The 23,484-nt window shown below is 51.2% G+C and overlaps 1 protein-coding gene across 12 annotated transcripts in view; it reads left to right on the top strand.

Moving 5' to 3' along the window:
- Positions 1 to 23,484, top strand: part of CENPE (centromere protein E) — a 383,839-nt gene that overhangs the window by 299,405 nt on the left and 60,950 nt on the right. For 10 of the 12 annotated variants that reach the window (XM_075350238.1, XM_075350220.1, XM_075350205.1 and 7 more), the window contains 5 exons: positions 569 to 775; positions 7,620 to 7,724; positions 7,820 to 8,092; positions 21,141 to 21,245; positions 21,347 to 21,619. In XM_075350238.1, coding sequence (XP_075206353.1) covers positions 569 to 775; positions 7,620 to 7,724; positions 7,820 to 8,092; positions 21,141 to 21,245; positions 21,347 to 21,619 — 963 coding nt within the window. The remainder of the gene's footprint in view (positions 1 to 568; positions 776 to 7,619; positions 7,725 to 7,819; positions 8,093 to 21,140; positions 21,246 to 21,346; positions 21,620 to 23,484) is intronic. The other 2 variants (XM_075350197.1, XM_075350229.1) reach the window with 2 other exon arrangements.

Below are 23,484 nucleotides of genomic sequence, written 5' to 3'. Positions count from 1 at the left end.
GGTTTTCAGTTTTCCGAACTTCCTTCGGATTGAATTACTTTAGACCAATTTATAAGTTTCCTCCTTCCTGCTTTTGCACCAAAACTGAGGAGCCCGTGATGCACGGGGGGGTGTATAGGCAGAAGGGGAGGGGCTTTACACTTTTAGTGTAATACTTTGTGTGGCCTCCGGAGGCAGAAGCTATACACCCCAATTGTCTGGGTCTCCCAATTGGAGCTAGAAGAAAAGGAATTTACGGTAAGTAAACAAAATTCCCTTCTTTGGGGGGATTCTTCTGATGTTTCTTGGATATGGCTTGTGAGAATAGTCTTAGGGCTGACTATGTTCCTTGTGATGCAAAGGAGCTGGTGATATATTATATTCCCCACATTATCTAAGTTTTTGTTTCATGATTTCAGAAGGCTACAGTGATCTGAAGTTGCTTCTTCAGTTTTTCACCTCTTGACCACATAAACAGAACATGTATATTTTGCGTCTGAGCCTATGGATTCCAGTTATCTTTTATCTCCAGCTATAATAAATGAACAACCTTTTTAACTTCTGTATTATTTTTAATTAAATGTTGCAGAACACTGAAGATGGCAACATGCAAGACATGGAAGCACAGCTTGCCTCCTTGAGAAATGAGAAATCAAACATTGAGGAAAAGCTTCTCAATCTTCAGCAGCACACGGAAATGATGACAAACGAGAGCGATGAGCTGAGGGTCACAATTCAGAGCCTGCAGTCAGAAAGGGAGCAGCTGAACGAAGACCTGAGAGAGAAGGTACTAATGGCAAGTATTGGCTTTTCTTTATCGTTCCTATGGGAGACCCAGACCATGGGTGTTTAGCTTCTGCCTCCAGAGGACACAAAGTACTACACCTAAAAGTGTAGCTCCTCCCTCTGAGCTTATACACACCCTGGAGAACCAGATCTAGCCAGTTTATCGCTTTGTGTTCTGGAGGCATACATCCACACATGCATTCTCATTTGATTTTTGGAAAGAGTTTGAAGAAAAGCGGGTCCAAGTCTGGATCCCCGGCATGTCCCTTCTCACCCCACTGTGTCGGCGGTGTTGTTAAGGTTGATTCCAAGGCTGGAGCCTTACATGCCGCGCTCCTTCACCATCCCTCCTGGGCTCTGGCTTGAAGTGGGAGCCAGCACGGTTCTCCATGCTTGGCAGGAGACCGGTCTCCATCCACAGCCCTTCAGGATCCTGCTGGACCGGAGCACTCATCCCCAGGGACTTGGAACCCTGCGTCTCTGCAAGCTAAGTACCTGAGACGTTTATATATTGGGGGTCCCTGTACTTTATTGTTGTGGGAGAGTGTGCTGATTGTGTTTTATGACATTTCCGGCGGGTTCTCTGGCTGTCGCCTGAGAACCGCGCCGATGGTGCCTGCGCGCCGGCCGCACCGCTCAAATTTAGGCCCCGGCTTCGCCGGAGGCCTAGTTTCGGTTTCTCTGCCCTCGCATGTCACTCATGCAGAGGGACAGACTCTGCTCCGCCCGGCGGCCATTCTGCACAGGGGAGGGACACTCCTCACTGCAGTGTATGTCCCCTCCCCTGTAGGTCTCTATGGCCCTCCAGATCCCGCTCCTCAAGCAAGTCCCACCCCCTCTCCGCTCCGGCGGCCATTTTCTCAGCGTTCTCCCTGCGATCAGTCATTGCAGCGCTGGTCTGCAGCATCCCTGCTGAGGTGCTGTGCTTGGGGGTCCGGGCTTCGGGATCTGGAGGGCACACAACACCGCTCCAGCGGTCTGGTAAGCCACAACCTCTGATTGTGGACCTCTGTATATACTCTCTGGGGGTCATTCTCTGGCAGAGCCCCTACTCCAGCAGCATGTCTCACACGAGGAGCAAGGCTCCAAAGCTGTATTCAGTATGCACTGCATGTAAGCTCCTACTGCCTGAATCGAGCACCTATCCACATTGTGATGCCTGCTCTAACCTGACGGTGCCTCAGCCTGGAGTCTCACTCCCAGTGGTTTCTCAGGCTGCTCCTGCTCCTGTGGCTGAACCCCCGGCTTGGGTAGAAGCCTTTTCTAGGTCTATCTCCCAGTCTTTTGCTGACTCCATGGGACATCTGTCCAGGACTTTGCTGAACATGCATCAGCCCCCTTCACAGGGTGCCTCTGCTGCTAGGGGTCTCTCAGGACCGGAGCTCACAGAGGATTCATCATCTGGTCCCAGACCCTGCCCTTCTAAGAAGAGACACAGGGTTCCCTCTCCTTCCTCGTCCCGCGGCTCTGATTCAGGAGCTGACTCGCAGGACGAGGAGGATACCTTTACGGGGGGCTCGGAGGCTAGGCTAACTCCATGTACCCCATTGATCTGTCCGAAAGTGACTCAGATGTTAGTGATTTGATTGTGTCCATTAATTCTGTACTGGATCTCAATCCGCCAGTATCAGAGGAACAACCCTCTCTGGCAGAAAAGCACCAGTTTACCTCGCCTAAAAGGGGTAAAGAGTGTGTTCTTTAACCACTCCAGTTTTCAGGCCGCTGTGACCAAGCCTAGGGCCTGTCCTGACAAACGCTTCCCAAAGCGTGGTTCTGATGACAGTTTTCCCTTTCCACCTAAGGTGGTCAAGGAGTGGGCTCATTCCCCAAAGGTAGACCCCCCCCCAGGTGTCTAGACTCTCAGCCCGGACCGTTGTGTCGGTGGCTGATGGCACCTCCCTTAAGGATTCCACTGACCGCCAGATTGACCTTCTGGCCAAATCTGTATATGAAGCGGCAGGGGCCTCGTTCTCCCCGACTTTTGCAGCAGTGTGGGCTCTCAAAGCCATCTCTGCTTCTCTAGAGGGGATGCATTCCCTCGTCAGGGAATCTATGCCCGAAATGGTTACCTTAACTTCCCAAGCTTCAGCATTTTCATCCTATGCCATGTCTGCCATGCTGGAGGCTTCTCACCGCACTGCGGTGGCTTCGGCTAATTCCCTCGCTATCCGCAGGATCTTGTGGCTTCGAGAGTGGAAGGCAGATGCTTCTTCAAAGAAGTACCTTGCTGGACTCCCTTTTGCTGGGTCCAGGCTGTTCGGTGAACAACTGGATGAAATTATTAAGGAAGCTACTGGCGAGAAGAGTACTTCCATGCCACAAACCAAGGCCAGGAAACCCGCCCAGGGTAGGAATCAGTCGAGGTTTTGTTCCTTTCGTTCTTCCAACTGGTCGTCCTCTAAGCCCTCGGCCTCGTCCACTAACTCAGCCAAGGACCAAAAATCCAACTGGCGCCCAAAAGCGCGTCCACAAAAGACCGCAGGAGGTGCTGCCGCCAAGGCAGCGTCCTCGTGACTATCTGCCCGCTCCAGCAACATCCTTAGTCGGTGGCAGGCTCTCCCACTTTGGAGACGTGTTGAAACCACGCGTCGCCAATCAGTGGGTGCGGGATATCATCTCCCACGGCTACAGGATAGAATTTTCTTCCAGCCCGCCAAACAGATTTTTTCTGTCAACTCCCCCCTGCTCCAAGGCCGCCGCCTTCTCTCAGGCCGTGGCATCCTTGCAGGCCAACGGAGTAATTGTACCGGTTCCCGCCCGGGAACGGTTCAGAGGTTTCTACTAAAATCTCTTCCTAGTCCCCAAAAAGGACGGTTCCTTCCCGGCCCATCCTGGATCTCAAGCTTCTCAACAAGCATGTTCAGGTGCGGCATTTTCGCATGGAGTGTCTGCGATCAGTCATTGCCTCAATGACCCAAGGGGATTTCCTGGCATCCATCGACATCAGGGATGCCTATCTGCATGTGCCAATTGCAGTTTCACACCAGCGTTGGCTACGTTTTGCAATCGGAGAGGAACATTTCCAATTCGTGGCTCTCCCCTTCGGGTTAGCCACGGCCCCTCGGGTATTCACCAAGGTCATGGCAGCAGTGATTGCGGTTCTGCACCTCCAGGGGTTGGCAGTGATTCCTTACCTGGACAACCTTCTAGTCAAGGCTTCATCCAGCGCAGACTGTCAGCGGAGTGTCTCGCTCACTCTCGCCACTCTAGCCCAATTCGGGTGGCTTGTCAATTTTCCCAAATCCACTCTGACTCCGACCCAGAGTCTCACGTACCTAGGGATGCAGTTCGAGACTGCCGGCACTTGTGAAGTTGCCCTTAGTCAAACAGCAGTCCCTCCAACTGGCGGTGCGCTCTCTGCTGAGGCCCCGCCGTTATACCCTCAGGCGCCTGATGCAGGTGCTGGGTCAGATGGTGGCGTCCATGGAGGCTGTTCCCTTTTGCCCAGTTCCATCTGCGTCCTCTGCAGCTGGACATTCTCCGCTGTTGGGACAAGCGGCCTTCCTCCTTGCACAGGTTAGTGGCTCTGTCGCCACAGACCAGGAGCTCTCTTCAGTGGTGGCTTCGGCCCCTCTCTCTGTCTCAGGGGAGCTCCTTTCTGGTCCCGTCCTGGGTGATTCTCACCACGGATGCCAGTCTATTCGGCTGGGGAGCGGTTTGTCTCCACCACCGAGCGCAGGGCACTTGGACTCCGTCCGAGTCAGCCCTTTCGATCAATGTGCTGAAAACCAGAGCCGTGCTTCTAGCTCTCCTAGCATTTCACCACCTGCTGGCGGGCAGGCACATCCGAGTCCAGTCAGACAACGCGACAGCGGTTGCCTACATCAACCATCAAGGCGGGACACGCAGCCGCCTGTCAATGATGGAGGTACAACGCATTCTTCAATGGGCGGAGGACTCCAGGTCCACCATATCCGCAGTCCACATCCCAGGCGTGGACAACTGGGAGGCAGATGATCTCAGCCGTCAAAGCGTGGACGGTGGCGAGTGGTCCCTGCACCCGGCAGTATTTCAGTCGATCTGCCGCAAATGGGGCACTCCGGGCGTGGACCTAATGGCATCCCGTCACAACAACAAAGTTCCTGTTTACGTGGCTCGCTCCCACGATCCTCAGGCCTTCGCCGCAGACGCTCTGGTTCAGGACTGGTCCCAGTTTCGTCTGTCCTACGTGTTTCCCCCTCTAGCTCTCTTGCCCAGAGTCCTGCGCAAGATCAGAATGGAGGGTCGTCGAGTCATCCTCATTGCACTGGACTGGCCCAGGCGAGCTTGGTATCCGGACCTGCTCCAACTGTCCGTAGAGATACCGTGGCATCTCCCGGACCGTCCAGACCTACTCTCGCAAGGTCCGTTTTTCCGCCCGAATTCTGCGGCTCTCAAATTGACGGCGTGGCTCTTGAGTCCTGGATTTTGACGGCTTCTGGTATTCCCCCTGAAGTAATCTCCACTATGACTCGGGCCCATAAGTCTTCCTCCTCTAAGATCTATCACAGGACTTGGAAAATTTTCCTGTCCTGGTGTCGCTCTACCGACCATCCTCCTTGGCCATTCTCCTTGCCGACCCTTCTGTCTTTTCTACAGTCCGGTCTGCAGCTAGGACTGTCCCTCAACTCTCTCAAGGGACAAGTTTCGGCTCTGTCAGTTCTGTTCCAGCGGCGTCTCGCTCGGCTGGCTCAGGTCCGCACCTTCATGCAGGGCGTGTCTGACATCATTCCGCCTTACCGGCGGCCCTTGGACCCCTGGGACCTTAACTTTGTTCTCACGGTCTTGCAGAAACCCCTCTTTGAGCCTCTTAGGGAGGTTTCTTTGTACCGTCTTTCACAGAAAGTGGCCTTTCTGGTTGCCATAACTTCTCTCAGGAGAGTCTCTGATTTGGCTGCGCTCTCCTCGGAGTCACCTTTTTTAGTCTTTCATCAAGACAAGGTGGTTCTCCGTCCGACTCCGGACTTCCTTCCTAAGGTGGTCTCTCCTTTCCACCTTAACCAGGACATTACCTTACCTTTTTTTCTGTCCGGCCCCTGTTCATCGCTTTGAAAAAGCTCTACATACTCTAGATTTGGTGCGTGCTCTCCGGATCTGTGTCTCGCACCGCTGCGCTTAGGCGGTGCACCTCTCTTTTTGTGCTAACCACAGGTCGGCGCAAGGGCCTCCCTGCTTCTAAGCCGACCTTAGCCCGTTGGATTAGGTCGACCATCTCGGACGCCTACCAGAGTACGCAGGCGCCTCCCCCGCCGGGGATCAAAGCACACTCGACCAGAGCTGTCGGTGCCTCTTGGGCTTTTAGGCACCAGGCTACGGCTCAACAAGTCTGTCAGGCTGCCACTTGGGCTAGCCTGCATACCTTCTCGAAGCACTACCAAGTGCATGCTCATGCTTCGGCAGATGCGAGCTTGGGCAGACGCATCCTTCAGGCGGCGGTCGCCCATTTGTGAAGTTGGGTTCTGCCTACTTCTTAGTTTTTCTGTTTATTCCCACCCAGGGACTGCTTTGGAACGTCCCAAGGTCTGGTTCTCCCAAAGGAACGATTAAGAAAGAGAATTTTGTTTACTTACCGTAAATTCTTTTTCTTATAGTTCCGTCTTGGGAGACCCAGCACCCTCCCTGTTGCCTGTTGGCAATTTTCTTGTTCCGCGTGTTTTCACCGGCGATTGTCGTGGACAGTCTCCGGTTGTTCCGGCTCTTGCTCTGTTCTACTTGTGGGTGGCTATTCTCCTTCAGCTTTTGCGCTAAACTGGCTGTGACTGGCTCACCAGGGGGTGTATAGGCTCAGAGGGAGGAGCTACACTTTTAGGTGTAGTACTTTGTGTGTCCTCCGGAGGCAGAAGCTAAACACCCATGGTCTGGGTCTCCCAATACGGAACTATAAGAAAAAGAATTTACGGTAAGTAAACAAAATTCTCTTTTTTTTTGTTATCTTCTGCTGCGAGTACCATGGATGTGAGTCTTCTCTACTGAACAGCCATGTTGGCCAACCCTTTCTGGTTGGAATATGTCATGGGAAGCCAAATCTTAAGACCTTTTATATGTATATGTACAGCACACCCACGAAGATGAGGCCACTTCACTACACAAGCTGGATGCTAATGTATCAGTCTTGCCATAACGTATTTCAGCCAAGGGGACACAGGTGATGGCAGAGAAAAAAAAACACCTGCATAAAGCTACTTTCACATATCAGTTTTTTCCATCAGGCACAATCCGAAAAAATAAAAAAACTGATCCAGCGCCAGATCCGTTTTTATTCCCATTGATTTGTATTAGCGCCAGATTGTGCCTGATGGCTTTGCGTTGTATCCGGCTTTTGCCGGATCCGTCGTAATTGGCTAATGCGGCGGCTGAGTGGAACGTCTCTTGTAACGTTTTTGTTTTGTCTGACAAAAAAAGATACGGCGTGATTTACAATGGAAGCCTATGGATGCCGGATCCGGCGGCCGCCCCAGTTTTGTTTTTGTTTTTTTTGTGTTTTTTAAAAATGAGCATGCTCCAATTTATTGTACAACACTGATCCAGCAGAAAAAAACGGACGAAACGGATGCGCCAGATCAGTTTTGACAGATCAGGTATACCGGATCCGTCAAAAAAAAGGATCCGGCGCATCAGTTTTTGAATATTCTGCGCCGGATCCGTTGCATCAGGCACACGCCGGATCGTGCCTGATGCCAAAAAAACTGGTGTGAAAGTAGCCTAAGATATGAGAATACAAAATCTGTAGAGGTCATTGTTCAGTAACCTCATTAGCTCCTATAAATAAGTGTTTTAATGAGGCAAAAGATCTTAACATGGTTTCTTTTAACTACAGCGTGTTGTCTTACAGAATTTGTGAGCAGTTTCTCAATCTTCCTGTTTCTTCATTACAGGCTATAGAAAATCAGGATGATCTTAGAAAGGCACGAGACGCTCTCCAGCAGCAGGTACAGAAGGTAGAAGAGCTGACATGTAAAATCGCATCTTTAGAACAAAAGGTACGCTGCTTGTATCAATGCTACATTTTGTCCATATTCCACAGATATCTGGAATCTTTATAAGTCCTTTTTTTCTTCCTCCTTTTTATTACCAGTCGTCTTCAGTCGAGAACCAATTGCAAGAAACTGTTTTGCTTTTGAAGGAAGCCAGTAGTGAGCGAGAGATTATTGAGCTGTCAAAGCAGAAAGTGATGTTAGATCTGGAAGATCTGCACAAAGAAATGGAGACCAAACACCTGGCTGTGGACGAGGCTGAAAAAGAAAGATCTGAAGCCGAACACAAGATACTTGACCTCACTGTGCAACTGCAAACTACGTTCGAGGAGAGGAACCAAATGCAGCGGACAAATGAAGAATTGCAGAAACTGGTAATTAACAAAATGAAGAGAAACTTTATACAATATTTTAACGCTTTTGCTAAAAGGACAAAAATCTCACTTGTGACATTAACCCCTTCAGCCCCGGGGCATTTTCCGTTTTTGTTTTTTCCTTTCTTCTGAGAGCCGTAACTTTTTTTTTTTTTTTTTCCGTAAATTTTGCCATATGAGGGCTTGTTTTTTGCGGGACAAGTTGTACTTTTAAATGAAACCATAAGTTTTACCATATGGTGTACTGGAAAACAGCCAAATAATTCCAAGTGTGGAAAAACTGCAAAAAAGTGTGATGGCACAATAGTTTTTGGGATGTTTTATTCACGGTGTTCACTTTATGGTAAAACTGATGTGTGGGTATGATGCCTGAGGTCAGTGCGAGTTTGTAGACACCAAACATGTATAGGTTTACTTGTATCTAAGGGGTTAAAAAGAATTCACAAGCTTGTCCAATAAAAGTGGCGTACGTTTTGCGCCATTTTACGAAAACCGTAGTTCTCATTTTTTGGGATCTATGGCTCAGTGACTGCTTATTTTTTGCGTCTCGAGCTGTCGTTTCTAATGGTACCATTTCTGCGCAGATGCTACGTTTTGATCGCCTGTTATTGCATTTTGCGTAAAACTTGCGGAGACCAAAAAACGTAATTTTGGCGTTTGGATTTTTTTTGCCACTACGCTGTTTACCAATCAGATCAATTGATTTTATATTTTGATCGGGCATTTCTGAACGCGGTGATACCAAATATGTGTATTTATTTTTTAACCGTTTCATTTTCAATAGGTGGGTGTGATTTGAAACTTTGGGGTTTTTATTTTTTAACTTTTTTTTCTTTGTCGCTCCATTGGGAGACCCAGACAATTGGGTGTATAGCTTCTGCCTCCGGAGGCCACACAAAGTATTACACTTTAAAAAGTGTAACCCCTCCCCTCTGCCTATACATCCTTTCGTGGATCACGGGCTCCTCAGTTTTATGCTTTGTGTGGAAGGAGGCACACATCCACTCATGCATTCTCATATTAGTTATGTCGGTTGGAAGAAAAGAGGGCCCCCACGGGGCCCCCGGCATGTTCCCTTCTCACCGCACTACGTCGGCGGTGCTGTTAAGGTTGAGGTACCCATTGCGGGTACAAAGGCCGGAGCCTCATGCCGTCTCCTTCACCATCCCTTAACGGCTCTGGGAGAAGTGGGATCCTGAGCGGTCATCCATTTACTGGGACCGTGCTCCCTCCGCAGCCCCTGTGGGAATCTGCCGGACCGGAGTCTATTCAACCTCAGGGACCGGGCCCTGCAACTCCAAGGTACTCTGTGTCCCCATTGGGGACTGTACAGGGAGCGCACCTTCTTCCCGGACGCTGCGGCAGCTGCTGAATTGAGAAGGCCGGCGGACTTCCGCGCCGACCGTGCCTGCTTGTCGGGCACGGTCTCAAATTTAGTCCCCGGCTTCATCGCGGCATAGTCGCAAAAATCCCGCCCCCGGGCCTGCCTGTCAGGGGTAAGGGCGGGACTGCCGACCTGACGTCGGATGTGAGGGCTGGAGCATCCTGCATGTTTCCTCCCCCTCACTGATCACTGTGGGGACCTCAGATTCCCGCACTTTCCTGGCGCCGCCCACGGCTCCACTCCTCCCCTGAGAGCTCCGGCAGCCATTTTTCTTCGTCGCTCCATTGGGAGACCCAGACGATTGGGTGTATAGCTACTGCCTCCGGAGGCCACACAAAGCACTACACTAAAAAGTGTAAGGCCCCTCCCCTTCTGGCTATACACCCCCAGTGGGATCACTGGCTCACCAGTTTTCGGCTTTGTGCGAAGGAGGTCAGACATCCACGCATAGCTCCACTGTTTAGTCAGCAGTAGCTGCTGACTATATCGGATGGAAGAAAAGAGGGCCCATATGGGGCCCCCAGCATGCTCCCTTCTCACCCCACTGGTGGTTTGTAAGGTTGAGGTACCTATTGCTGGTACGGAGGCTGGAGCCCACATGCTGTTTTCCTTCCCCATCCCCCTGAGGGGCTCTGAGGAAGTGGGATCTTACCGGCCCCAAAGCCCTGAGGCCGGGCTCCATCCACAGACCCATTGAACCTGCTGGATGTGGAGCGGGAGTGCCGTTCAGGGACATGGCCCTGCACCATTCAGGTACTCTGTGTCCCCGTACACACAGGCACAGCACACTCCAGACTTGCTGGGTGTGCTAGTGCGCCGGGGACAGTAAAGGGTTACAGTCACTGCAGCCTAGCTGAGTGACTTTATTTATTGGGAACTACCGCGCCGGACGCTCCGGGAGCGGCGGCGCGGCTGGGACTTGTAGTGCGCCGGGGACTTAGCGCCGACCGCGCTTTTACGGCGGCGGCGCTTATAAATCCAGTCCCCGGCTTTTGCGGCCTAGCTCCGCTTCGTTCCCGCCCCCACCCTGTCAATCAGCAGCGCCGAGGGCTGGAGCCTTATTTACATGCTCCAGCCCTCTCACTGGACACTGTGGGACGCCGGTTTCCCGCTCTGACTTGGGGCACGCCCACGGCCCGCCCCTACTCACACGAGCTGGAGAAGGACGCCGGCAGCCATTCCTGCAGTCCGCGCTGATCTTAGATGGCGACACTCGGACTCTGGGCAACCAGGCACAGGACTAGGGCGACCACACACCCGCTTATAGGCGGGCGGTAAGCGGCACCTGAAGTGCTGACACTAAATACCGCAGTTTTGTCCATTTGTATTTTGTGCTTACACTGCATAGGTCGCTATTTTTGGCTATATGCCCTCTTAGATGGCGACACATCAGCAGCAGGAAAGCATGGGTGCTAAGGCACAGGCTTTCTAGGCTGCGGGTATTTCACGTACTGAAGTGTTCATGTGTATTTATGCTTGTATGCTATACACTGCACTGTACGGTCGCTAGTCTTGGCTATATTCGCCATAGAATGGCTAGACTACAGCAGCAGAAAAGCAAGGGTGCTGAGGCACAGGTTTTTTTCTATGCTGCTTGTATTGCAGGTGTTGCAGTGTTCATTTGTACTTATGCTTGTATGCTATACATTGCACTGTATGGTCGCTATTCTGGGCTATATTCCCCTAGATGGCTAGTCTACAGCAGCAGAAAAGCAGGCTTTCTATGCTGCTTGTATTGCATGTGCTGCGGTGTTCATTTGTACTTTATGCTTGTATGATATACATTGCACTGTACGGTCGCCATTCTTGGCTCTATAAGTCGGCAGCAGCATATAAGCAACACAGGCTTTCGATGCTGTTTTTACTGCATGTGATACTGTTCCACGGCACTGAACTCCATTGTGTGCAATGCTCCCCTGTAGCACTTGGTCAGCCGGGGTCTCTACTTGACGTGGCAAAAAGAACCACCTCTCAACCCTGTCCAAGGACAGGGACGGAGTTGCAATGGGATAGAGACTTGCAGTCCGGACAGGCCATGGGCAATCTGGATCATTGCTCCCTGGCCACCCTCATTTGGAATAAAATCGGTGCTCCGGGGGGGGTCCCAGGAGGCTCTCTGTATGATGAGGCAGACGTAGCTCATCAGGACTTTGATCCTGACACCGCTCTCACTCCGGATACACCGGATGGTGACGCCATAAGGAATGATCCTATAGCGTCCATCAATGGAATGTTGGATCTTTTCTCCCTCAGCTCCCCCAGCGGGGGAGTCAGCTTCATAGCAGGAGAAGTCCCATTTCAGTAGCTCAAACGTATATTGAGTATTGTTCTGGCCACGCTGACTTCAGAGAAGCAGTCCAGGAACACCACGCTTCCCAGATAAGCGTTTTCTCCAAACGTATTAAGGATACACGTTATCATTTTCCCCCTGACGTGGTCAAGCGTTGGACCCAGGGTCCAAAGGTGGATTCTCCAATCTCCAGGCTTGCGGCTAGAGCCATAGTTGCAGTGGAGATGGGACTTCACTTACAGATGCCATTGACAGACAGATGGACTCTGGTTGAAATCTGTCTATGAGGCTATCGGCGTGTCGGTTGCTCCGGCATTCACAGCCGTATGGGCACCCTAAGCTTTTCAGCTGTTCTTGCGCAGCTGGTCTTGAGCACATGTACATCTGTGCCGCAGGTGGTGTCCTTAACCTCGCAATGTCTGCATTGCGACTTACCCTATTAATGCTGTTCTGGAAGGACAGTCGAGGTTTCGGTCCTTCCCAGGCTCGGGCAGGTCCCAATTGTCCTCGTCCAAAAGGGCTGGAAAGCCTCAGAGGGGCTCAGCTTCCGGCCGGGCTCAATCACGCCCAAGGAAGGCAGCCGGAGGAACCGCTACCAAGGCGGTCTCCTCATGACTCTCAGCTCTCTCATCTCTCCGCATCCGCGGTTGATGGCAGACTCGCTCGCCTTTGGCGACATTTAGCTGCCACAGGTCACAGAACGGTGGGTGAGGGACAGAGTTCTGGTCTCGTCCTCCGACTCGATTCTTCAGAACGTCCCCACCTCCCCACCGAGCAGATGCTCTTCTGCAGGCAGAAGGAGTGGTAATCCCGGTTCCTCTTCAGGAACAAGACACGGTTTTCCTCCAATCTGGTTGTGGTGCCAAAAAAGGATGGCTCTTTCCGTTCCGTTCTGGACCTAAAACTGCTCAACAAGCACGTGGAGGCCAGGCGGTTCCGGATGATACCCTCCGCTCCGTCATTGCCTCAATGTCTCAAGGAAATTTCCTAGCATCAATAGACATCAAAGATGCTTATCTCCACGTGCCGATTGCTACAGAGCACCACTGTTTTTCTACGTTTCGTGATAGGAAACGACCATCTTCAGTTCGTAGCTCTGCCATGCGGGCTGGCGACAGCCCCACGGGTGTTCGCCAAGGTCATGACGGCAGTGGTAGCAGTCTTGCACTCACAGGGACACTCTGTGATCCCTTACTTGGACGATCTACTTGTCAAGGCACCCTCTCAAGAGGCATGCCAACTCAGCCTGAATGTTGCGCTGGAGACTCTCCAGACGTTCGGGTGGATCATCACCTTCTCATGCACTTCCTCGGGAAGATGGTGGCGGCAATGGAGGCGGTTCCGTTTGCGCAGTTTCATCTGCGTCCACTTCCATGGGACATTCTCCGCCAATGGGACGGGAAGTCAACATCCCTGAACAGGAAAGTATTCCTTTCACAGACGGCAAGGACTCTCTGCAATGGTGGCTTCTTCCCACCTCATTATCACAGGGAAGATCCTTCCTACCACCGTCTTGGGCGGTGGTCACGACAGACGCGAGTCTGTCAGGGTGGGGAGCGGTTTTTTCTCCACCACAGGGCTCGGGGTACGTGGACTCAGCAGGTGTCCACCCTTCAGATCAATGTTCTGGTAATCAGAGCAGTGTATCTTGCCCTACAAGCCTTCCAGCAGTGGCTGGAATGCAAGCAGATCCGAATTCAGTCGGACAACTCCACAGCGGTGGCATACATCAATCACCTAGGAGGGACACGCAGTCGGCAAGCCTTCCAGGAAGTCCGGCGGATTCTGATGTGGGTGGAAGCCACGGCCTCCACCATATCCGCAGTTCACATCCCCGGCGTAAAAAACTGGGAGGCAGACTTCCTCAGTCGCCAGGGCATGGACGCAGGGGAATGGTCCCTTCACCCGGACGGGTTTCAGGAAATCTGTCGCCGCTGGGGAAGGCCGGACGTCGACCTAATGGCGTCCCGGCACAACAACAAGGTCCCAACCTTCATGGCACGGTCTCGCGATCAAAGAGCGCTGGCGGCAGACGCCCTAATGCAAGATTGGTCGCAGTTCCGGCTCCCTTATGTGTTTCCACCTCTGGCACTCTTGCCCAGAGTGCTACGCAAGATCAGATCCGATTGCAGCCGCGCCATACTCGTCGCCCCAGACTGGCCGAGGAGGGCGTGGTATCCGGATCTGTGGCAGCTCACGGTCGGCCAACCGTGGGCACTACCAGACCGACCAGACTTACTGTCCCAAGGGCCGTTTTTTCCATCGGAATTCTGCGGCCCTGAACCTGACTGTGTGGCCTTTGAGTCCTGGATCCTAGCGTCTTCAGGATTATTCCACGGGGTCGTTGCCACCATGAGACAGGCTAGGAAGCCCACGTCCGCTAAGAACCACAGAACGTGGAGGATATTCTTATCCTGGTGCTCTGCTCAGGGAGTGTCTCCCTGGCCATTTGCATTGCCTACCTTTCTTTCTTCCTGCAATCTGGGTTAGAAAAAGGTTGGGCGCTCGGCTCCCTTAAAGGTCAGGTATCGGCGCTATCCGTCTTTTTTTCAGAGGCGTTTGGCACGCATTCCTATGGTGCGCACGTTCCTACAGGGGGTTTGCCATATCGTTCCCCCGTACAAGCGGCCGTTAGATCCATGGGATCTGAACAGGGTACTAGTTGCCCTCCAGAAGCCGCCCTTCGAGCCTCTGAGGGAGGTTTCACTTTCTAGACTATCCCAGAAAGTGGCTTTTCTGGTAGCGATCACATCTCTTCGGAGAGTGTCTGAGCTGGCGGCGCTGTCATCCAAGACTCCCTTCCTGGTCTTCCACCAGGACAAGGTAGTGCTGCGCCCCATTCAGGAGTTTCTCCCGAAGGTGGTATCCTCTTTTCATCTTAATCAGGATATCTCTTTGCCTTCGTTTTGTCCTCATGCAGTTCATCGGTATGAGAACGATTTACATTTGTTAGATCTGGTGGGAGCACTCAGAATCTACATTTCCCGCACGGCGCCCTTGCGCCGTTCGGATGCACTCTTTGTCCTTGTCGCTGGTCAGCGCAAAGGGTCGCAGGCTTCTAAGGCCGCCCTGGCTCGATGGATCAAAGAACCAATTCTTGAAGCCTACCGTTCTGCTGGGCTTCCGGTTCCATCAGGGCTGAAGGCCCATTCAACCAGAGCCGTGGGTGCGTCCTGGGCATTACGACACCAGGCTACGGCTCAACAGGTGTGCCAGGCAGCTACCTGGTCGAGTCTGCACACTTTCACCAAACATTATCAGGTGCATACCTATGCTTCGGCGGACGCCAGCCTAGGTAGAAGAGTCCTGCAGGCGGCAGTTGCCTCCCCGTAGGGGAGGGCTGTCTTCGCAGCTCTAACATGAGGTATTTCTTTACCCACCCAGGGACAGCTTTTGGACGTCCCAATCGTCTGGGTCTCCCAATGGAGCGACGAAGAAGGGAATTTTGTTACTTACCGTAAATTCCTTTTCTTCTAGCTCCTATTGGGAGACCCAGCACCCGCCCTGTTGTCCTTCGGGATTTTTGGGTTGTTTCGGTTACACATGTTGTTCATGTTGAACGGTTTTTCAGTTCTCCGATATTACTCGGAGTGAATTTGTTTAAACCAGTTATTGGCTTTCCTCCTTCTTGCTTTTGCACTAAAACTGGTGAGCCAGTGATCCCACTGGGGGTGTATAGCCAGAAGGGGAGGGGCCTTACACTTTTTAGTGTAGTGCTTTGTGTGGCCTCCGGAGGCAGTAGCTATACACCCAATCGTCTGGGTCTCCCAATAGGAGCTAGAAGAAAAGGAATTTACGGTAAGTAACAAAATTCCCTTCTTTGGCATTCTGCCGGTGGAGGATTCTCAGTGAAGAGCTCTGCAGCTCCGGGGGATCCAAGGCAGGGAATCTGGAGGACACACACTCCGCTGGTTATCGGTCGGTTAGCCACACCGGTCACCCGGTGCTGGTCCCCCTAGGGTGCCGGAATAGATAGATATATATTTATATTATATTTTATTATATATTATATATTTATTATATATTTATTATATATTATATATTTATTATATATTATATTCATCTGTTCGGTCGGGCTGTATACCCCTTTTTTTTCCCCATATACCCTTAGTGATCATTCTCCTAGGAGACAACAGCATGTCATCCACAAGGAGCAAAGCTGTTAAGGCACAGGGTTTTTTTGCGGCCTGTACCTCTTGTGGGGCTATGTTACCTGCGGGTTCCACCTACCCTCACTGTGAGCAATGCTCAACCCCTGTTTCGCTTGCTCAGCCGGAGCCTCGGTCACTAGTGGGCCCCTCGGCTCATGTAGACCCCCCTGCTCCCCCTGTCCAGGCGGCAGGGACAGAGTTCGCCTCTTTTGCTGAGAAACTCTCTGAGTCACTTTCACAATCCATGGCTCAGTCTATGGACAAATGGTCTGCCAAGCTGCTAGAAGCTTTGCAGTCCAGACCGGTCCTTACACAGGCCCCGGCCCCTGTTGGAGCGTCGCCTCCAGGTCCCTCTCGGTCCGTACCGCAGCGCGCTCCCAGGTGGGGCCCTAGGTCTCACGTGGAGGACTCCTGCCCGGACCACAGTCCTAGACAGGCTAAGCGGGCTCGCTGGGAATCTTCACCGACTTCTTCACGCTGCTCAGGTTCCCAGCTTGAGGACTCTCTGGAGGACGAGGCGGAAGTCGCAGCTCAGGGCTCTGACCCTGACGTCGCCCTTAACCTTGATACACCTGAAGGGGACGCTTTAGTGAATGATCTTATCTCGTCCATCAACCAGGTGTTGGATCTCTCTCCCCCGCCTCCTACTGTAGAGGAGTCGGCGTCTCAGCAGGAGAAACACCAGTTTCGGTTCCCCAAACGTACACTTAGAGTGATCGAAAAACGCACTAACTTTAGAGATGCTGTCCAGAAGCCCAGAGCGGTTCCGGACAAGCGCTTTACTAAGCGCCTCACTGACACGCGTTACCCCTTCCCCTCTGCGCAGGGCCATGTGGCTGCGCGAATGGAAGGCAGACTTGGCCTCCAAGAGGTTCTTAACCGGTTTGCCGTTTTCTGGCGACCGCTTGTTTGGCGAACGATTGGATGAGATTATTAAGGAATACAAGGGAAAGGACTCCTCCTTACCCCAGTCCAAACCTAAGAGACCTCAGCAACGGAAAATACAATCGAGGTTTCGGTCCTTTCGTCCCTCCGCCAAGCCCCAATCCTCTTCGTCCAGCAGGCCGGAGAAAGGCCAGAGGAACTCCTATGCGTGGCGGTCCAAGTCACGCCCCCAAAAGGCCGCAGGAGGCACTGCCTCCAAGGCGGCCTCCTCATGACTCTCGGCATCCCCTAGCCGCATCCTCGGTCGGTGGCAGGCTCTCCCACTTTGGCGACGCCTGGTGGCCACATGTTCAAGACCGATGGGTGAGAGACATTCTGTCTCACGGTTACAGGATAGAGTTCAGCTCGTTTCTTCAGAACCTCTCCGCCCCCCGCTCAGGCCGACGCACTTTTTCAGGCAGTGGACGCTCTGAAGACAGAAGGAGTTGCGATTCCCGTTCCCCTTCAGGAACGTGGTCGCGGCTTTTACTCCAACTTGTTCGTGGTGCCAAAAAAGGACGGATCATTCCGTCCCGTTCTGGACCTCAAGCTACTCAACAGACATGTGAGAACCAGACGGTTTCGGATGGAATCTCTCCGCTCGGTCATCGCCTCGATGTCACAAGGAGACTTCCTAGCATCGATCGACATCAAGGATGCTTATCTCCACGTGCCGATCGCACCCGAACATCAACGCTTCTTGCGTTTCGCCATCGGGGACGAACACCTTGAGTTCGTGGCATTGCCTTTCGGCTTGGCGACAGCCCCACGGGTTTTCACCAAAGTCATGGCATCCGTTGTGGCGGTCCTACACTCTCAGGGCCACTCGGTGATTCCCTACTTAGACGATCTCCTAGTCAGGGCCCCGTCTCTGGTGGCGTGTCAACACAGCCTTACCGTCGCTCTGGCGACTCTCCAGCAGTTCGGGTGGATGATCAACTTCCCGAAATCCAAGTTGACACCGACCCAATCACTGACTTACCTCGGGATGGAGTTTCATACACAGTCAGCGGTAGTCAAGCTACCGCGGGACAAACAGCTTTCTCTGCAGGCAGGGGTGCAATCACTTCTTCGGGGTCAGTCACACCCCTTAAGGCGCCTCATGCACTTCCTGGGGAAGATGGTGGCAGCGATGGAGGCAGTGCCGTTCGCGCAATTCAATCTGCGGCCCCTCCAATGGGACATTCTCCGCAAATGGGACAGGAGGTCGGCTTCCCTCGACAGGAACGTCTTTCCCTTGCAGCCAAGACGTCACTTCAGTGGTGGCTCCTTCCCAATTCTCTATCGCAGGGAAAATCCTTCCTATCCCCAACCTGGGCTGTGGTCACCACGGACGCGAGCCTGTCAGGTTGGGGAGCGGTTTTTCTCCACCACAGGGCTCAAGGAACCTGGACTCCGATAGTCATCCCTTCAGATCAATATTCTGGAGATAAGGGCAGTATATCTAGCCCTATTGGCTTTTCATCGGTGGCTGGAGGGCAGGCAGATCCGTATCCAGTCGGACAACGCCACTGCCGTCGCATACATCAACCACCAAGGCGGCACTCGGTCGTCATGCCTTCCAGGAAGTCCGGCGGATTCTGCAGTGGGTGGAAGCCACAGCCTCCACCATCTCCGCAGTTCACATCCCGGGCGTAGAAAACTGGGAAGCAGATTATCTCAGTCGTCAGGGCATGGATGCGGGGGAATGGTCTCTTCACCCAGACGTGTTTCGAGAGATCTGTCGCCGCTGGGAAACGCCGGACGTCGATCTCATGGCGTCACGGCACAACAACAAAGTCCCGGCATTCATGGCACGGTCTCAGGATCACAGAGCTCTGGCGGCGGACGCGTTAGTTCAAGATTGGTCGCAGTTTCGACTGCCTTATGTGTTTCATCCTCTGGCGATGCTGCCCAGAGTGTTACGCAAGATCAGGTCCGACTGCCGTCGCGCCATTCTCGTCGCTCCAGACTGGCCGAGGCGGTCGTGGTACCCGGATCTGTGGCACCTCACGGTGGGTCAACCGTGGGCGCTTCCAGACCGCCCAGACTTGCTGTCACAAGGCCCGTTTTTCCATCTGAATTCCGTGGCTCTCAACCTGACTGTGTGGCCATTGAGTCCTGGCTCCTAGCGTCTTCAGGGTTATCTCAGGATGTCATTGCCACCAGGAGACAAGCCAGGAAGCCAACGTCCGCCAATATCTATTACAGGTCTTGGCAAATCTTCTTATCCTGGTGCTCTGATAACGGTTTTCCTCCATGGCCGTTTGCCTTACCCACTTTTCTTTCATTCCTTAAATCCGGAATGGACAAGGGTTTGTCACTCGGCTCTCTCAAGGGCCAAGTATCGGCGCTCTCCGTATTTTTTCAAAAGTGCCTAGCCAGGCTTCCGCAGGTCCGCACGTTCCTGCAGGGAGTTTGCCACATAGTCCCACCTTACAAGCATCCGCTGGAACCCTGGGATCTTAACAGGGTGCTAACGGCTCTTCAGAAACCACCTTTCGAGCCGCTGCGGGATGTCTCTTTATCACGTCTTTCGCAGAAGGTGGCCTTTCTAGTGGCAGTTACATCACTCCGGAGAGTGTCTGAGCTTGCAGCGCTGTCATGCAAAGCCACCTTCCTGGTGTTTCACCAGGATAAGGTGGTTCTGCGTCCGGTCCCGGATTTTCTCCCTAAGGTAGTATCTCCTTTTCATCTCAATCAGGATATCTCCTTGCCTTCATTTTGCCCTAATCCAATTCACCAATGTGAAAAGGATTTGCACTCTTTGGATCTGGTGAGAGCACTCCGACTCTACGTGTCTCGCACGGCGCCCCTGCGTTGTTCAGATGCGCTCTTTGTCGCTGGCCAGCGTAAGGGTTCGCAGGCTTCCAAGTCAACCTTGGCTCGGTGGATCAAGGAACCGATTCTCGAAGCCTACCGTTCTTCTGGGCTTCCGCTTCCTTCAGGGCTGAAAGCCCATTCTACCAGAGCCGTGGGTGCGTCCTGGGCATTGCGGCACCGGGCTACGGCTCAGCAGGTGTGTCAGGCAGCTACGTGGTCTAGTCTGCACACTTTCACGAAGCACTATCAAGTGCATACCTATGCTTCCGCAGACGCCAGTCTAGGTAGGCGAGTCCTTCAGGCGGCGGTTGCCCACCTGTAAGAGGGGGCCGTTTTTTCGGCTCTTTTTATTGAGGTATTCTTTTACCCACCCAGGGACTGCTCTTGGACGTCCCAATTGTCTGGGTCTCCCAATGAAGCGACAAAGAAGGGAATTTTGTTTACTTACCGTAAATTCCTTTTCTTCTAGCTCCTATTGGGAGACCCAGCACCCGCCCCTGTTCCCTTCGGGCTGATTGTTCTTTTGTGTACACATGTTGTTCATGTTGAATTGTTCTTTTGGTTCATGGTTTTCAGTTCTCCGAACATCCTTCGGATTGAATTTACCTTAGACCAATTTATAAGTTTCCTCCTTCCTGCTTTTGCACCAAAACTGAGGAGCCCGTGATGCACGGGAGGGTGTATAGGCAGAGGGGAGGGGTTACACTTTTTAAAGTGTAATACTTTGTGTGGCCTCCGGAGGCAGAAGCTATACACCCAATTGTCTGGGTCTCCCAATAGGAGCTAGAAGAAAAGGAATTTACGGTAAGTAAACAAAATTCCCTTCTTTTTTTTAAATTTTTATATATATAATATAATATAATTTTTTTTTTTTATTTTTTTTTTTTACTAGTCCCCCTAGGGGGCTATAGCGATCAGCAATCCGATCGCTCTTACCTATATGCAGATCACAGCTATACAGCTGTAAACAGCAGATTCAGTCACTTCCTGTTTCTCTGCTCCCAGCCGAGGGAAAACGAAAGTAAGACTTCATAGCTGCAGTCGTCATCACATGAACCTGTGCTACGATGGCAACCACCGAAAGTCACGTGATCACGCACGTGACTTCCAGTGGGGGCGGCGGTAAGTAAAAATCATGGCCGTGCGCATATAGATCTCGCTGCCAGACTTTGGCAGCGAGATTTAAGGGGTTAAATGTTGCGAGTGGAAGTGATTCCACTCGCAACATGCAGGCACACATGTCAGCTGTTGAAAACAGCTGATGTGTGCCGACCGCCGCCTGCCCGCGGCAGGGGGCGGGGCTTAACTGGACACTCTCTCTCCATGACTGATATATCCGTCCATGGTCGTGAAGAGGTTAATAGATAAAAAAAAATCTCTATTATAGACGAATATAAAATTATACTGCCACATTAATAGATCTTCTCAGACTTTTTTAAAGTTTTTTCTTGCGCAATTTGTGAGCAGTTTCTGAATCTTCTCGCTTCTTGATTACAGGCTACAGAAAATCAGGATGATCTTAGAAAAGCACAAGACGCTCTCCAGCAGCAGGTACAGACGGTAGAAGAGCTGACATGTAAAATCGCATCTTTAGAACAAAAGGTATTGGGTTTGAATCAATGTTACATTTTATGTCCATATTCCACATGTCCATATACAACATCATTTGTAAGTCCTTTCCCCTTCCCCCTCTTCTCTACCAGTCGTCTTCAGTCGAGAACCAATTGCAAAAAACTGTTTTGCTTTTGAAGGAAGCCAGTAGTGAGCGAGAGACTATTGAGCTGTCAAAGCAGAAACTGATATTAGATCTGGAAGATCTGCACAAAGAAATGGAGACTAAACACCTGGCTGTGGACGAGTCTGAAAAAGAAAGATCTGAAGCCGAACAAAAGATACTTAACCTCACTGTGCAACTGCAAACTACCTCCGAGGAGAGGAACCAAATGCAGCAGACAAATGAAGAATTGCAAAAACTGGTAATGAACAAAATGAGGAAAAACATTTTACAATGTTGCTTTAACGTTTTGCTACAAGGGCAAAAATCGCACTTGACATTAGTAAAACCCCCACATTAAAGGGAATCTGTCACCAGTTTGACCATTTTTTAAGTTGTTTGTTTTTTATTAGAACTTTTTTTCATCGAATCAAAATCATATCACTAATAAAACATCGATCATGCAGTCACAAAATCCAAGTACACCTTGATAATATGCAAGTGTTTGAAATTGCACACTATCAAATAGTGATAAAGAGTAGAACTTAAACATTCAATCTTTATTTTGTGTCCTGAGCATTTTATTACTTATTTGAAACCCCACTAATCCTAATTTGTGTGAAATGTGCTAAACTCTTAACTTTTTCCATCAACTCTATCCTAATCTAAATCTAGCAAACTCCCTGGATGCTAGCCCAGATTCATCTAGCCATACTGCCCAAATCTGATCAAACTTATTAATGGTCCCTCGTTTCCTATAAATACTTTTTTCCAAATTTTTTAGCTAATTAACCTTTTTTAATTTATTCCTTTCTAGTCGGACTCTTCCCATCTAACCAATGTTGGACTCTTAAGCCTGCTTTACACGTTGCAATTTCGCATACGATATCGTATGCGATTTGCAACGCCTCCATCGTATTTGTGGCACGTTCAATTTGTTGAACTTGCCGCACAAACAATTAACCCCCGTCACACGTACGTACCTTCCATACGACCTTGATGTGGGCGGCGAACGTCCACTTCCTGGAGTGGGAGGGAGTCGTTACGCGGCAGCCGGCCAATAGAAGCGGAGGGGCGGAGCTGAGCGGGACGTAAACATCCTGCCCACCTCCTTCCTCCCGCATTGTGGGCCAGGAGCCGCAGGACGTATGTAAGAGCTGTTCATCGTTCCCGGGGTGTCACACACTGCAATGTGTGCTACCCTGGGTACGATGAACAATCTGATGTGTAATTCTAGAGAAAGGTACGATGTGTATGCGATGAACGTTTTAACGTTCAATCGCACGTACCTGTCACACACTGCAATGTGCCTTACGATGCCGGATGTGCGTCACTTACGACATGACCCCGCCGACACATTGTAAGATACATTGCAGCGTGTAAAGCAGGCTTTAGTTTCCTCACGAAGTATAACATTCAGGCAACGGCTAATTTACCCATCTTGCTAATTTGAAGATCCTCCACATACTGCAATACACAAACCAAAGGAGTTTTTCAGTTTCCACCCCAAACCATTAATCAGGCCTACTACTTTATTCCAAAACCTTTCCAGTTCTGTGCAGGACCACTTCTTATGCAGTATTTTTGCTCCATCCACACCGAGGACACTTTGCATCCCCTCTTGCCCCAGTCTTATACAAGGATTCTGGTGTCCTGTACACACTGTGAATTGGGTATAATTGGGAAAGTCTCTGTGCCTCACTAAGAGCAGAGGGATTCTTTCCAAAATTTCCACCCACTGCCTGTTCTCTATTGGGCCAATCTTAGCCTCCCATTTCTCTTTGCTGCTCTGATCATCATGTTTCAAAATCAATGACCAGATTTGTACAATAGTGATATTACCCCCAGACGACCCCACTGACATCGCAATCAACTGCACTACCCTATTTGACTCTATGGCAACTGGATTTTCCCTTGTGACCTCTACAAAAATCCATGTCTCAGCTGAAAGTATTTATAGAAGTCTCTGGAATCAAGACCATAAATGTTCTTGTAGTTGCAGGAAAGACATAAATGTATTATCTAAAATTAGTTGCCCATGTCTCCAGAGTCTTTATTTTTTCTCTCCACCTATCAAAGTCAGCCTCCCCAAATTCTCCAACCATGGGGATTCCCATATAGATGTAT

Source organism: Anomaloglossus baeobatrachus, chromosome 1 (genome assembly GCF_048569485.1).
Source record: "Anomaloglossus baeobatrachus isolate aAnoBae1 chromosome 1, aAnoBae1.hap1, whole genome shotgun sequence".
Classification (NCBI taxonomy): Eukaryota; Metazoa; Chordata; class Amphibia; order Anura; family Aromobatidae; genus Anomaloglossus; species Anomaloglossus baeobatrachus.
This window is presented reverse-complemented; position numbering and strand designations above follow the sequence as displayed.